Source organism: Phaseolus vulgaris, chromosome 10 (genome assembly GCF_000499845.2).
Source record: "Phaseolus vulgaris cultivar G19833 chromosome 10, P. vulgaris v2.0, whole genome shotgun sequence".
In the NCBI taxonomy this organism is placed as follows: Eukaryota; Viridiplantae; Streptophyta; class Magnoliopsida; order Fabales; family Fabaceae; genus Phaseolus; species Phaseolus vulgaris.
In genome coordinates, this window is record NC_023750.2 from 16,260,304 (window position 1) to 16,276,006 (window position 15,703).

At 51.5% G+C, this 15,703-nt stretch overlaps 2 protein-coding genes across 2 annotated transcripts; one reads left to right on the forward strand and one right to left on the reverse strand.

The window, feature by feature from the left end:
- Nucleotides 1–4,463: 4,463 nt before the first annotated feature.
- LOC137815598 (uncharacterized) lies at nt 4,464–6,544 on the reverse strand. Its single transcript, XM_068618713.1, has 2 exons — nt 5,822–6,544; nt 4,464–5,738 (listed from the first exon to the last, which is right to left on the reverse strand). Exons 1-2 carry the CDS (start codon nt 6,542–6,544, stop codon nt 4,464–4,466), a joined length of 1,998 nt encoding a protein of 665 aa, XP_068474814.1.
- A 4,918-nt stretch (nt 6,545–11,462) lies between these two features.
- On the forward strand, nt 11,463–12,119 carry LOC137815605 (uncharacterized). Its single transcript, XM_068618721.1, has one exon. It carries the CDS (start codon nt 11,463–11,465, stop codon nt 12,117–12,119), a length of 657 nt encoding a protein of 218 aa, XP_068474822.1.
- The last annotated feature ends 3,584 nt before the right edge of the window (nt 12,120–15,703 follow it).

Consider the following 15,703-nt stretch of genomic DNA (forward strand, 5'->3'; position numbering starts at 1 on the left):
TGCTAACGGAGATCAATATTGCCCCAGCCCAGCTATATCCTAACGGCTGGGCCTTGCAGGTTCTTTGGGTGTGCACCTTCTGTCGATATCTTTCTTCATTTCTTCGAAGTAAAGAAACAAGAGAATAACCTCTGGGTGATTCTCAGTAACATTCCTGGAAGGGTTCTCTTAACCATATTCCAGCACTCCTTTAAGGGGTGGAAAGGCAAATTCTTCAAGGTTTGCTGCTCCGACCTCGTCCCCTCCGTCCTTGATGGCTTTCCTTTGTATTAGGTGAAGGAGGCGAAAACCCTGAAGTCCAAATCTCTAAATGAGCTGTTTGTGAACGATCGAGAAGCTTGCCGGATTCTGGCTAGTGCGGGGGGTTTTGATGTTGCCGCCTTGATAAGCCTAGAGTACAACGCTGAGGCTCTAGAAAAATATATAAGTACGAGAGCTTCCCTTTATTACCTTCTCTTCTCTGCTTTTACTGGATTCTTATTAGATGCATGATTCGCCTATTTCTCTTTGTGTAGTAACTTAGCTTGTGCTTGTCCTTTACTATGTTTGACCTCTTGACGCAGATTCTGAGATGGACAGGCAACGAAGGTTGCGGCTGGCTCAAGTGCTGAAGTTCAAAGATGGGGCTTCGGCGTCCCCCCTTTCAGCCTCTGCCCCCCATTCTTCTCCCGACCGTCGTCCTCAATCTTCCCCACCATCTACTCCATCAATCCAATCTTCTCCCGATCCACCTCCAAACTCGCCACCGCCTATTGCGGCCATCCCTCTTGTGCTAGCCGAGGCTAGTGCTCCCTCAACCCCCCTTGACAAGGGAAAGAGGGTGGTGGAGGTAATTTCTGATGACGAAGACCACGCCGAGGGGCAAGTCTTCAAGCGTCAAAGAACTTATCATGCCCCTCAGACGGTTACCTCTGCTACTTCCTCTTCTCATGGGACTGAGTCCTTGAGGGAGGACCCCCGAAGCGCCACCTCTCCTCCTCAATCAATGCATCTAAAGGGAGGAGTTGAAGCTGAGCCTACAGGCGTCCCTCCACCTACCCCAGAACTCCCTCTTCCCATGCAACCATCATTGAAGGGATTTCTGAGCAGGGGGTTCCCAGGTAATCAAGTTGAAGGGCCCCAAAGAGAGAGTTTATACTATCACATGGGGGTCTTCATGTCTTGCGCCTACTCCTGGTACGAGCAGTCCAGGGCCAAAGTAGCTCAAGCCTCCGCCTTCCAAGCACTGGAGAAGGAAGTTGCTTCCCTGAAGGAGGAGAAGGTGAGGCTCGCCGCCCACTGGGGACGTCAAGAGGGCGCTACAAGGACTCACTGAGGGTGGCGCAGAGGGCGAGGGAAGAGGCTAATAAACGGCTGCATGAGGTGGCTCAAGCCCAGGCAGAGCTTCTTAACGAAGTGGTGCCCCTTCGAACAAAGATCGCTGATCTTGAAGCGGCGACGGAGGCCTCCAAAACGTATTAGAAGAAACTCGAGGACCAGTGTGTGGATCGAGAGCAGACACTGGGAAAGACTGAGGTCGCACTCGCGGATAGAACTGACGAATGTTCCCGGTTAACCACTGAGAACACCTCTCTCCAAGCCAAAATCCAAGAGTTGATTTATGCCTTGGCCTCCAAGGACCAAGAGATGGTCGCTCAAGCTGCCAACTTCAAAGTTGCCGAAGAGAAGCTGGTCGAGGAGGCTGCCACTGGATTTGCTGATGGGTTCGGGGAGGCTCTGGTCCAGGTAGCATGTGCCAACCCTAGCATCAACATTTCCAGGTGCAGCCCCTTGAACGAAGTGGTCAACGGCGAGATAGTGCCCCTGGAGGCTCCTGAAGAATAGCCTTATTTCGTGTTCCAACCAAACACTGGATGTGTATATAATATAACTGCCCTTTGCTTAATTTACAACTGTCGTGAACTTTATTTGTAACTATAACTCTTGATCTTTACTTAAATGTCTATTTGATTTATCGTTGCATACTTGTGTACTCACTGCTTGCTTTACTATAATGTGCTTCATCGCGCTAGACCTTTACTCTTTAGGTAGCACGTGACCTTCTTTCTCACTCTTCGAGTTTCTTTTTCCCTTTGAAAAATCTTCGCCCTGCTTTTTACTTACCTCATCGCTTTAGGATGAAAAAAAGAGGGGGTCTCTTCTTTTTTGGGCCTCGACATCGCTCAAGGGCGAGGAGGACTTATCTGTTCCTTTGTGGTCTCGACCTTGATCAAAAACGTGGGGGACTTATCCTACCTGTACTGGGTATCTACGCTCAAGGAGAGATCTACTCTGGGTATTTAGCCCTTATCTTTTTGCGTTTGGTGTCCACGCCTGAGAAGAGGCCTGCTATAGCAACGTCGTATTGTCTTCAGGGTGTCTGGAATTAGGCACCCATATTCTGGCTTACATCTATCGTCTGATACCGGGGCCAGCCATTCATACCTGAGGAGGGGGCGTCCCGAAGGAATCCCTTAACCCCTGCTCAGGGACTAAGCGGCGGGGTTTTTAACTTATGTTTAACATCTGATACCGGGGCCAGCTATTCATACCTGAGAAGGGGGCGTCCCGAAGGAATCCCTTATCCCCTGCTCAAGGACTAGACGCTCGGTTTTTCAACTTGTACTGATATCTGGCACTAGGGCTAGTTATTCATACTTGAGGAGGGGGTGTCCCGAAGGAATCCCTTAACCCCTGCTCAAGGACTAGATACCCGTATTTTTAAACTTATACTGACATCTGGTACCGGGGCTAGCTGTTCATACTTGAGGAGGGGGTGTCCCGAAGGAATCCCTTAACCCCTGCCCAAGGACTAGGCTCCTGGATTTTAACTTACATTAGATATACTTGTTGCTCTGCTCTGATCTTGACCTCTGTTTGATTATCTGGAGGCGACGCCTACTTCTGGCGACGCCTTGTTCTAGGGACACCTTATCTGGGCGACGCTTCATCTTTGTCTCTGTTCCTTTGATCTTACAAGAAAGGGAAAACTAAGGCAGAAAGTATCTTAAACTTTTTCTTCTCTTTATTTGGGTGGCCTCATTAAAGAACCCCCTGGGGGGGTGAAGAGTGTCCCCTTTACAAAATTTGAAACTAAAATAAAACTTTAAATTCGCCGCATTCCAACTACGTGGGATGGGGCCTCCTTCTAGAGTCTCTAACTTATATGAACCGCTCCTGTTCCGGCCGGTTGACCTGGGACGTCTTTGTGCGCAACCTCACCCGTCAGCTAGGGACTCCTTCCCACTGGTTACCTGTGGATTCCTGCAGAAGGACAAAAGGGCGCCCTAGCAGCCGTTTGCACTCCAACGCTCAAGTCAGCTAGCGAGAAACACCAAAACTCTACATCTCCGTATCGGAGCACCGTGAGTGGCACTCTGAAGGTGGTCAAAAGAACTGTGTGTTGTGTATCTTTTCTCCCTCTGGCAAACAACCTCTCTCTAGTCCCTTGTGCGTAGCCTCAAGACTCGAGCAAGCAACTAGAGTGTATTCTGGGAAAGTATGCCAAAAGTTCGAACCCCGTTTCCAACATTCCAAGCGCTATTTAAACTACTCCAGCATTTAAAGTGCCTTAAAGCGCATTTAATTATAAAACGTTCAGCGCCTTTAAGACGTTTAAACCGCTTGGGAGCATTTATAGTACCTTAAACGCTCGAAACGTAAACTTTATTAAATAGCTTTAATTACCTTGTACCTGACAAATTGACGTTTCTATTCTGACTTGGCTGCTGTTACACGTGGAGGACCTCACAGCATCGTGACCCCGTCTGAGGGTATTTCCTCGTGTGAGTCCTCCTACTTGGGAGTGCATCTGCGCAAGGGGTGACTTTTTGGGTGCCAACTCATGCCCCCAAACATCTAGTCACTCACTTTGAGAGCGTATCTCCCTTCCTCTCATGCCCTGCACCTGGCTGCCCCCGAGCGTGACCCTTCTCATGGGTCGTAACTACCCCAAGGGCGTCTCTGGGGCGGCATGGGCACCTCACGAGTCAGGTTGCCCTCTACTGGCGCTATTACTATGGCCTTGAAGCCACCTTTCTCTTCTCTTCATTGCTACCCCGGGTTATCGGGGTTTGAGGCCTTCCCACGGCGTCGCTCCCTCCATGGTCTTTCCTACCCATGGGTATCGGGGAGCAACACTGCGATTGCCTTGCTTTTGTGACATTTGACCTTGGCGACGCCCTAGCTGGGCGACGCCTACTAGGCGACGCTTCCTCTCGGCGACGCCCTGACTCGGCGATGCTTGCACTTGGCGTCGCCTCACCTAGGCGTCGCCTCACCTAGGCGTCGCCTTATGTTGACTTTGACCCCGACGTTGACTTTGACCTTGACTTTGTCAACGCCCGGATACGGGACGGTACAACTCCCTTTGGAGACAACTTGTTTTTCAACTCGTAAAGGTGAGCCTTCCTTATGACTGGCTCATCAATCTGGAATTGTCGCAGCTTTACCTTAGAGCTAGTACTGGCGCTCCACTCTTCTTTTCACAGGCTCAACCTTGATTTTCGCCTTTTCTCTGGCTCTTGTTCTGCTGGTGAGGCCTCTTCGCGTTCTTCTTCCATTAGCGAGGCATCGCCATTTCTTCCTTCTGTATGTGGATCCTTTATGGGCGTCGCCCCTAAGGTAGCTTCGACCGGCGTGGACTTCGCGAGCGTCGCGTCGTCCATCGGCTCTAACTCCATTTGCGAATTTGAAACGAGTGGCCGCTCAATCACCATGACCATGCCTCTCTTTGTCTTTAGGCTATTTTCATAGCACTTACGGGCCTCTTCCTGATCTGACTTGATCACGATCACCTTGCCACTAAGTGCTGGGAACTTCATCTTCATGTGGCGCGTGGAGGACACCGCCCTTAATCTGTTCAAGGCAGGTCTACCTAACAAAATGTTGTAAGCTGAGTTGGAGTTAACCACCAAGTATCGAATGCTCTCGGTGCGTGATGTCGTTCCATCAGTGAACGTCGTCCTTAGCTCCAAGTAGCCACGTACCTCTACTGGGTTATCTGCAAACCCATACAAGCACCCAGTATAGGACTTCAACAGGTCAGGGGATAATTGTAGCTTGTTGAAGGTCGACCAAAATATGACGTCTGCAAAACTGCCTTGGTCGACGAGGACCCTATGTACCTTTCTTCCCGCTGTGACTACCGAAATGACCATCGAGTCATTATCACGTGAGACGACATTCTGCAGGTCTGCCCTTGTGAAAACGAGGTCTGACTCCCACGGGTCGTCCGGAAATTCTTCTGCAACCAAATTTACTGACCTTACGTATTTCTTTCGTTGAGAGGCAGTGCGTCCTCCTCCGGAAAAGCCGCCAGAGATGGTGTGCACTTCTCCGTGAGTCGGGACTTCGTGCGCTTGACCTTCCTTTGGCGTCGCCGTGACTGGGGTCGCAGTGGACCCAGCGAGATAATCTTTCAAAAATCTGTTCTTCACGAGCTCATCCAACTGATAGCCTAGCGCCAAGCAGTTGTTAATGTAGTGTCCGAATGCTTCGTGAAATTCGCACCATGATTCATTGTGAGGTCCCAGTACCTTGTGTGACTTCACTGGTGGCCTCAACCTGTCAGCTATATTGGGCACAACGATGAGGTCTTTAAGTTCTACCACAAAGTTGTGCCTTAAAGGTTTATTGCTCTCTCTCCTTCCCTCTGATCGTCCCTTAGGTTGGGTTCTCCTTGTCTCGTAAGTGCGACTCCTATCTTGATTCTTTCTTTCTGTAGTAGCTTCGTGGACTCTGGCGGGTTGCATACATATCTGTGCTTTGGGGCGTGTAGGTGCAGCTGTTGTGCATTTCTCGTATGCCTCACCCTCAGAGGCATTAGCGCCCGACGCCTTACTTCAGCAAAGGTTTTGGGGCGGCTATGATTGAGTGATTTGTTGAAAGATCCTGGACTCACGCCCTTCCTGAATGCGTAAACGATCATGGGTTCGTCGGTGGTACCCACTTTCACCACCTGCGCCCCGAAGCGGCTTATGTACTCTTTCAAGGTCTCCCCTTGATATTGCTTTACGTCGAAAAGGTCGTATGAGACTGGGGTTGGGGCCCTGTTAGCCAAATATTGCTCTCTGAATAGCCGCGACAGCTGTGTGAAAGATGTGATGTGACCCTCTGGGAGGCTGATGAACCAGTCCATGGCCATCCCAGTCAAAGTCCTCATAAAGAGCATGCATTTCATAGCATCAGAACCGCCTACCAGCATCATCTGGGTGTGGAACGCAGTGAGATGCGCCTCAGGATCCTCCATCCCCATGAAGGTTACCTTGGGCCCTGTGAATGTGTTGGGGATTGCTGTCTCCAAGATTGCTTGTGAGAATGGCGTTGAGAATTCTCTAGGTAGGGTGGCAGACTCAGGCTCGTCCACGTCGCGCCACCCATGTCGTAACTCCTCGTTGGCACGGTGAAGCTCGTCATTTCTCGCCTGAGATGCTGTGAGATCCGCCTGCATGCGTTCTTGCTCCGCCCTCAACGCCGCCATTGCTTCTTGCAGCCCTTGCATCATGCCTACCAGTTGTTCCATGGTCATCTCTTCACTCCTAGAGCGTGCAGGCCTCGTGTTCATGGCTTTCTAGAAACCTTCTTAACTTATCTGGGTTTTGGGAACTGGAACTGAAGAAGTTGAGTAGTCGGACTGATGTTTTATATCGGGTCCCACGGTGGGCGCCAAATGTTCCCGCTGGTTGACCAAGGACGTCTTCGCGCGTGGCTTGTTTTTATGAGTTAGGGAAGCTTCGTTCTGCTCCGTCCGTGAATACCTGAAAAGAAGTGAACAAAGGGGCGCCCTCGCGGCCGTTTACACTCCACCGATCAACTCAGCTAGCGAGAAACATCAAAGGTGACACACCCTCTGAAGGTGGTCGAGAACTATACTGAATGACTGAAACTGTGTTGCCCTAATCGTCTGGTGCACACAGTGGGTGCGCAACGGAACAACTAGGGTTTGTGCTCTATGTAATGCTACGAGAATTAGGTCAAAACTCGAATCCCTTTTCAAATGTCCCAAGGTCCCCTTTTATACACCTCTCGCATTTAAAACGCATTAAAGCGCATTGAAAGCGTATAAAAATGTTCCTTGGAACATTCGAATCTTAACTGAATTAACGTGTACCTTAGCGACCTTTTAGGAAAGCCTTGATGTTTTCAGTGCTTATTGCCACGTGTTCTTCTGACTTGATCGTGACTCTTCGTGGAGAGCCCTACTGCGCCGCAACCCAACTTAGGGTTAACCTATCATGCAAACCCTCTTTTCTTGAAGTGCATCTGGCGCAAAGGGAGTGACTTTCTGGGTGCCAGCTCATGCGCCCCAATCTCTGGTTACTCACCTTGGGAGTGTATCTACCTTTCTCTGGTACCATGCAGTGGGCGCCAAATGTTCCCGCCGGTTGACCTGGGTTGTCTTTATGCGTGGCTTGTCCTCACAAGCTAGGGCACCTTCGTTCTGCTCCGTCTGTGAGAACCTGAAAAGAAGTGAATAAAGGGGCACCCTCGCGGCCGTTTGCACTCCGACGATCAAGTCAGCTAGCGAGAAACATCAAAGGTGACGCACCCCCGGGTAGAACACTGTGACTGAATGCTCTGAGGGTGGTCGAAAACTATACTGAATGACTAAAGCTGTGTTGCCCTAATCGTCTTGTGCACACAGTGGGTGTGCAGCGAAAACAACTAGGGTTTGCCACGTGTTCTTCTGACTTGATCGCGACTCTTCGTGGATGGCCCTACAGCGCCGTAATCCAACTTAGGGTTAATCCATTGTGCAAACCCTCCTTTCTCGAAGTGCATTTGGCAAAGGGGGTGACTTTCTAGGTGCTAACTCATGCGCCCCAACTTCTAGTCACTCACCTTGGGAGTGTATCTACCTTTCTCTCGTACCATGCACGTGGTCCTCCCCTGGGCGTGGCCCCCGCACGGGTCGTATCGGTCCGGTTGACCGAGACGTCTTCGTGCGCGACCTTAACTATCAGCTAGGGACTCCTTCCTACTGGTTATCTATGGATTCCTGCAAAAAAGAGAACGAAGAGGCGCCCTAGCGGCCGTTTGCACTCCGACGCTCAAGTCAGCCAGCAAGAAACACCAAAACTGTGCACCTCCGTCTCTGAGCACCGCGTATGGCACTCTGAAGGTGGTAAGAAGAACTGTGTATAGGGTGTGTGTTTTCTCCCTCAGGCAAAGCTCTTTCCCCAGTCCCTTGTACGTAACCTCAAGGCACGAGCAAGCAACTAAAGAGTTCTGGTAAATTTGCCAAAAGTTCGAACCCTGTTTCCAACATTCTCAGCGCTATTTAAACTACCCAAGCATTTAAAGCGCCTTTAATTACAAATGTAACGCACTCAATCAGCGTATCTAATTAGAAAACGTAGCGCATTTAAGACGTTGAAACGCTTGGGAGCCATTATAGTACCTGAACGCTCGAAACGGAAACTGTAATGAATGACTTTAATTACCTGGCACCTGACTAAAGGGTGTTTCTATTCTGACATGGCCGTCGTACACGTGGAGGGCCTCACGACACCGTGACCCCATCTGGGGGCGTTTCTGCCCATCTGGGGACGTTTCTACGTGTGAGTCCTCCTGCTTGGGAGTGCTACTGCGCTAGGGGTGACTTTTTGGGTGCCAACTCATGCCCCCAATCATCTAGTCACTTACTTTGAGAGCGTATCTGCCTTCCTCTCGTACCCTGCACCCGGCTACCCTGGGCGTGACCTTCCTCTCGAGTCGTATCTATCCCAAAGGCGTCTCTGGGGCGGCAGGGGTACTTCACGAGTCAGGCTGCCCTACACTGGTGCTATCACTATGGCCTTGAAGCCACCTTTTCCTTCTCTTTATCGCTGCCCCGGGTTATCGGGACCTGAGGCCTTCCCACGGCGTCGCTCCCTCCATGGTCTTTCCTACCCATGGGTATCGGGGAACCACACTGTGATTGCCTTGCTTTAGTACTGTGTGATCTGGCGACGCCCTGGTTGGGCGACGCCTTCCCCTAGGCGACGCCTCTTCTCGACGACGCTGGCACTTAGCGTCTCTTCACCTAGGCAACGCCTGGTGTTGACTTTGACCCCTGGTGTTGACTTTGACCGTGATTTAGTCAACGCCCGGGTACGGGACGGTACACAAGCCCCCCAGTCTTAAGCCGAAGACTTGTCTTCAGCGTAAAGACTAAGGCCTCGCCCACGCCGTCCACGTGCCACCCTGATGACGTGTCGCTCCCTGCTGACTCAACAATTCTCGAATTATTGACGTGACAATCTCTGAACCATAGGAGCGCTCTTAATGACTGATTGGACATCCTCTGAAACGGGGAGAATAACACCTTTTGGGGCTACCCTTGATCGCGCGCCACGTAGCCCATCGCACGGCCAGCCTCTAGAGACCCTTGCGTTTCCCTTGGGCGATTGATCTTTTGACACGTGGCACGATCTCACGGCTCTTAGTTAGCGCCTCTTGGGTTGCAAATGTAACGTTCAAGTTACCCCAAAACCCCGCGCTCACCCCACTGTTACATTCATTCCCTCTGCATCTCTGCACTGTTCGCTGTCTTCAAACCCCTTTTCTCTGCAATTGCCGTTCTCTCCTTCCTGTGCTCTTCTTCCGCCTTCACTTTGACAACAAAGGTATGATTTTCGAATACTCACGACTCTTCCCTTTCGTCGCATTGTATGATTTATTGAACTGCCTGGGACTGTTGACATTCAAGCATTATTGCGTTCTTCCGCTTCTCCTTCCTTCTCTGTTCCCTTCTCCTTCTTTCTGGGTTTTCTCGCGTGGGTGATGTTTCCAGGGGTTCACTCCCCTTCCTGTCATGGCTACACTTGTTAAAACCTTTTTCCTCTCTTCTTTCTCCAGCTATTTATTTACACCATGACGCGCACGAACGCGGAGCCTGATTCCTCCCCCAAGACCCCCAAGTCCAACTACAAAGCCTACTACCCATGGGCCCCCGACGAGCTCTTGAACGAGTGTACCAGCCTGACTACCTTCCAGGACCTGGAAGCTCACCGTGGGGATCCCCATTTGTATAACTTTAACGCTTTCTGCCGCACTCACGACGCCCACATATCCGTCCGTCCCGGCAGGCCTGGGGAACCTGTCTGCGTGGACGACAGACCTAGAAAGGGGAACCCTTTCTTCTTCATGTACCAGACCGTGTTTAAACGCATAGGGGTGCGTCTCCCATTCACCCCCTTTGAACGGGAACTCCTCACCGAAATCAATACCGCCCCCGCCCAGCTCCATCCCAACAACTGGGCATTCGTGAGGGGTTTTCAAATCCTTTGCGGGCACTTGGGCATCATTCCCTCCGTAGACGTTTTCCTGCATTTCTTCGAAGTGAAGAAGCAGGGGAAAAGCTTCTGGGTAAGCTTTTCCGGGATCGCGGGTAGGATCCTCCTCTCCCTCTTCCAAAACTCTTACAAAAACTGGAAAGGGAAATTCTTTAGAGTGTGCAGCGCCAAGCACGACCCCACAGCCTTGGACGGCTTTCCCCTCTATTGGACGGAGCGCCCTAAGCTGCTTAGGGCCAAAGCCCTGGAAGAGCTATCTCCTGCTGATAGGGAGGTAAGCAAGGCCTTCGCTGGGCTGGGGATCGTTTTCGATACCTTCAAGCTTGTTGCTAGCGAGTACAACGCTCACGCCCTGACAACATACTTTGGTAAGGAGACTCTCCCCTTTGCTGTGAACACCCTGCTTACCGGACGTTTGTTCCCACGACTTCCTCCCCCTGTTTCCCATGGTGTCATGTTGCTTGCATCTCACGCATCTATGTGCTTTGTAATTTTGTATAGTTGCTTTGGCCCTAATTTCTGCTGTTTGGTCTGTTTTGATGTAGGATCGGTGATGGACGCCTCTAAAAGGATGATGCTGGCGAAAGCAATGAAGGAGGCTCGAGCCGCCAAGGCGGGCGCCTCCTCCGCCCTTGCTGCTGATCCGATCCCCCCACCAACTCTGTCACCGCCACCTCCGATCACCGCCGAAGCCCCCCTAAGCTCATCTTCGTCATCTCCACATAGCCCCGAGGCGCTTCAGACTCCCAGCTCTCCTCTGCCCATCGTCGCCGTTCCCCTAGCCGCGGCCTCGTCGCCGACTCCAACCCCCCTTGACAAAGGGAAACGGGTCTAGGAGATTCTATCGGACGATGAGGATTCGGAAGGTGTGGCACCCTTCTAGAGGAGAAAATCTGCGCGGGTTCCTCTTCTGCTAGAGGCGTCGCCCCAGGGAGGGAATCCCTTCATGGATGACCCTCCAAGCGCGACCTCACTTCCACCCACAACAGTCCAAGAGGAAGGGGGCGAAGGTGCCGAGTCTGCCCCGCCCCGCCACCGATGGAAGTCTCTGCTTCCCCTGCTCCTGCCGCTGCCACTGCCGCCCCCGATTTCATCGCCATCCCTCCTCCAATCATGCATCTGATGAGGGGCTTCAGTGGCGGAACCATGCCAGAGGGCACCGACAAGAAGGAAGGCATGCCCTTCTACTTGGGGGCCTTCTTGGCGATGGCCCTTGAATGGCGCGCCCAGGCCAGGAATGCTGTCCTGCAAGCTCAAACTCTTCATGCCTTGGAAACAAAGGTAACTGCTCTGGAGGAGGAAAAGAAAACCTTGGGATGCCAGAATGAAGCTTACCAAACCTCCCTGAAGCAGGCGCAAGAGTCCAAAGCGGAAGCTGAGGGACAACTGGCAGAGGCGTTGGAGCTCCAGACTGACTTCTACACCCGGGAAGTCGCCCTCAAAGTTCAAGTGACGAGCTTTCGAAACATAGTTGAAGCTTACGAAAAAGTGCAAAAGGACTTGAAGGCCGGCTGCTGTGAACAAACTGGCGCAATGGAGCAGATGGAAGGGGAAATGGCGTCCCAGACCCAAGCTATGGGCCTTCTCCGGGCGGACTACGACAAACTGCAAATCGAGGTCAACCGACTCCGCGTGGAGAAGGAGGCTTTGGAGAAGCAGGTGGCCTCCGGGGACACCATCATTGGAGAACTAGAGAAGGACAAGAAGGCCCTCATCCAGGAGATGGCGGGTACTTTCGAGGAGGGATTCCAAGAAGCTTTGGCTCAAGCAGTCTGCACGAATCCGGGGATCGACATTTCCAGCTGCGATTCCACTCACCACATTGTTGATGGAAAGGTCGTGCCTTTGGAGATAGACGATTGAGCCACCACCCTCGATCATCAGCCCATTCCTTTATACTTGTTTTAACCTTTTCTTACAAATTTGTAATTCTTTGAATCATCTGCACTCTTGCTACAACTCTGGGATTTTGTTATGATTACTTTCGTGTCCTCGCGACATAGAATTCTGCCTGTGTGATTTTATTCTCATCCTTTGCCTTCTTGTGCCTTGGTTGTTTTGCTTGCATTATACTCGCTTCTTTCACTTTGTTGGGCGGCCTTGTATGCCCGAGAAAGGTCACGCGCCAATGCCCACGCCTATGGAGAGGCTCACCTGATGGAGCCGTATCGTCCACGCCTACCCTTCTCCTGGTTCGAGAAGGAACTGCTGATAGAGATCAATGTCGCTCTGGCCCAGTTATACCCCAACAGCTGGGCCTTTGTCAAAGCCTTCGACATCCTCTTCGGGTTTCTGGGTTGTGCGCCCTCGGTTGACCTCTTTCTTCACTTCTTTGAGGTGAAGAGGCAAAGGCACAACCTCTGGGTAACTCTCAGTAACGTTCCCGGGAGAGTTCTCCTCACACCCTTCCAAAACTCGTTCACCGGGTGGAAAGGCCAGTTCTTCAAGATCTGCTGCACTGACCTTGTTCCCGACGCTCTGGATGGGTTCCCGCTGTACTGGGTGAGAGAGGCGAGGGCCCTCAAAACCAAACCCTTCAAGAAGCTGGCTCCAAGTGATCAAATAGCTTGCCGGATTGTTGCTGAGGCGGGAGGTTTTGACTCTGCCACTTTGATCAGCTTGGAGTTCAATGCTGGAACTCTCGAAAAGTACATATGTAAGAGTCATTGCCCTAGAAACTTCGGCTTTTATTTCTTTCTAACTGTGCATGTCTTGTTTCATGGTGTCTCTGACACATTTATCTCCCTTGGTGCAGTCTCGAAAATAAACCAAGAGAGGAGGACACGACTTACTCGAGCTCTGCGGGCTGGGATCAGGGCTTCGTCTTCCTCCAGTGCTGACTCCGATGGCCACTGAAAAGTGGCTCTTTTGTGATTTGCATGAGTTGTAATATTTGCCCTATTTGCGCTACTCCCATTGTATCGAACATTGCTTGTAACATCGACTTTTCTATATCATACTTGATTTTTTGCAACGTCGCTTTACTCTGCATACGTTTCGCACATTGTGCGCTTTTCCTTCGTCATGTTCCTCAACGCCTTCTTTCTCGGCGACGCCCTCTTTCTTGGCGACGCCTTCACCTAGGCGACGCCTTCATTCTTGGCGACGCCTTGACCTAGGCGACGCCTTCTCTCTTGGCGACGCCTCACATTACTTCAAACGGAGAAAGATAAAGGCTGAAAGCCAAGGCACTTCTTTTTCTCAAACTGGTTTTACCTTTTATTTGGGTGACCTCATTAAAAAACCCCCGAGAGGGAAAAAGAGCGTCCCCTTCAACTAAATTGTTACATAACTGCTTACATAAGTCAACTGAAATAAAATTTTAAGTTGGCTGCATTCCAACTGCGTGGGATGGGACCCCCCTCCAAGGTCTCTAGGTTGTATGAACCGTTGCCCTTAGCCTCAGTAACTCTGAAGGGTCCGGTCCACTTGGGAGACAGCTTATTCTCCAGCTCGTATGGGTGAGCTTTCCTCATCACTAGGTCGCCGATCTGAAACTGTCGCGGCTTTACCTTAGAGCTATATTGCCGCTCTACTCTTCTCTTCATCGCTTCAACTTTTATTCTGGCTTCTTCCCTGGCCTCGTCTAGTAGATCCAGGTTTACCCGCCTTTCTTCATTGGATTCCTCCACCACAAAGTTTTGAAAACGTGGTGAGCTTTCATGTATTTCTACCGGAATCATCGCGTCCGACCCGTACACCAAACTGAAAGGTGTCTCCATAGTAGAGGATTGGGGCGTGGTGTGGTATGCCCATACGATCCTTGGTACCTCTTCCGCCCACGCCCCCTTGGCTTTCTCTAACCTTCTTTTTAACCCCCTCAGCAGAACTCTGTTTGCTGACTCCACTTGTCCGTTGGTCTGGGGGTGTTCAACCGATGCAAACACTTGTTTGATTCCTACCTCAGCACACAGATTTCTCAACTGCTGACTGGCAAACTGGGTCCCATTATCGGATATCAAACGCCTAGGTACGCCAAAGCGGCACACAATGTTCTTCCACACAAAATGCTGTACCTTGTGCGCAGTGATCTGTGCTACGGGCTCTGCCTCTATCCACTTGGTGAAGTATTCGATGGCGACGATCAAATACTTCATCTGCCTAATTGCCAGTGGGAACGGGCCCAGGATGTCGATTCCCCATGTATGGAAAGGCCACGGGTTGTATATGGATCGCAATTCTTCTGGCGGCGCCTTGTGCCAGTCGGCGTGCTTTTGGCATTGCCTGCACCGCTAGGCGTGTCGTGCGCAATCCTCTTTTACTGTTGGCCAGAAGAAACCTGCGCGTATTACCTTGGAGGCTAGGGGCCTTCCCCCTACGTGGCTCCCGCAGATGCCTTCGTGTAACTCCGCCATTATCCTGGTGCACTCGTCGCCACTTACGCACGTTAGGATAGGGTGAGTGAAACCATGCCTGAACAACACCCCATCCACCAGGGTATATCTTGCGGCGTTTCTTTTGACCTTTTTACCCTCTTCAGGCTCTACTGGGAGAACCCCATCCGCCAGGTATCGCTTGTAGGGCGTCATCCAGGTGTCTCCCTCGGTCAAAACGCATACCTGCATCTGCTCTCCCTCGGGCACATCCGTGTACGTGCTTATGCGGGGCACCTTCTGCGTATCTTGCGTCAAAGAGCAGTGACTCCTCGGCCTTCCCCTTGTTGTATAAATCTGGAGGACATCCACCCTGTTGTCTTCCACGAATCTACGCAGAGCTTTGAGAGTCTCTTGGATCACTGTCCTCTGTCTACCCCCCTTGCCTGAGCTGGCCAGCTTTGCAAGCAGGTCAGCTCTGGCATTCTGCTCCCTCGGGACATGTATCAACTCAAGAGCTTTGAATGCTCCCTTCAACAACTGGACGTATTTCAAATACGCCGCCATCTGTGGGTCCTTCGCCTGGAACTCACCCGACACCTGCCCTGTAATCAGCTGGGAGTCGCTTTTCACCAGGAGGTTTTGCGCGCCCATCTCCTTGGCCAGGAGCATTCCTGCTATTAGGGCTTCATACTCCGCCTGATTGTTACTTGCCTTAAAGGCGAAACGCAGGGCCTGCTCAATCAGTATGCCGTTGGGTCCCTCCAAGACTATTCCCGCTCCGCTCCCTTGTTGGTTGGAAGAGCCATCAACCGAGAGCAGCCACTGCGAGCCCACTTCCACCTCTTGCTCACCTCCGGGCGAAAGTTCTGCTATAAAATCTGCGTACACCTGTCCTTTGATGGATCCTTTAGGCTCATACCGGACGTCGAATTCTGACAGTTCTACTGCCCAGCGCACCATTCTTCCCGCCACATCAGGCTTCTGCAGCACCTTCTGTATAGGGAGGTTTGTCATCACCACCACCATGAAGCTGCGGAAGTAATGACGGAGCCTCCTGGCAGAAAATACTACCGCTAGCGCTGCCTTCTCCAGCGCTTGGTATCTCGTCTCAGCTCCTTGTAATGCCTTGCT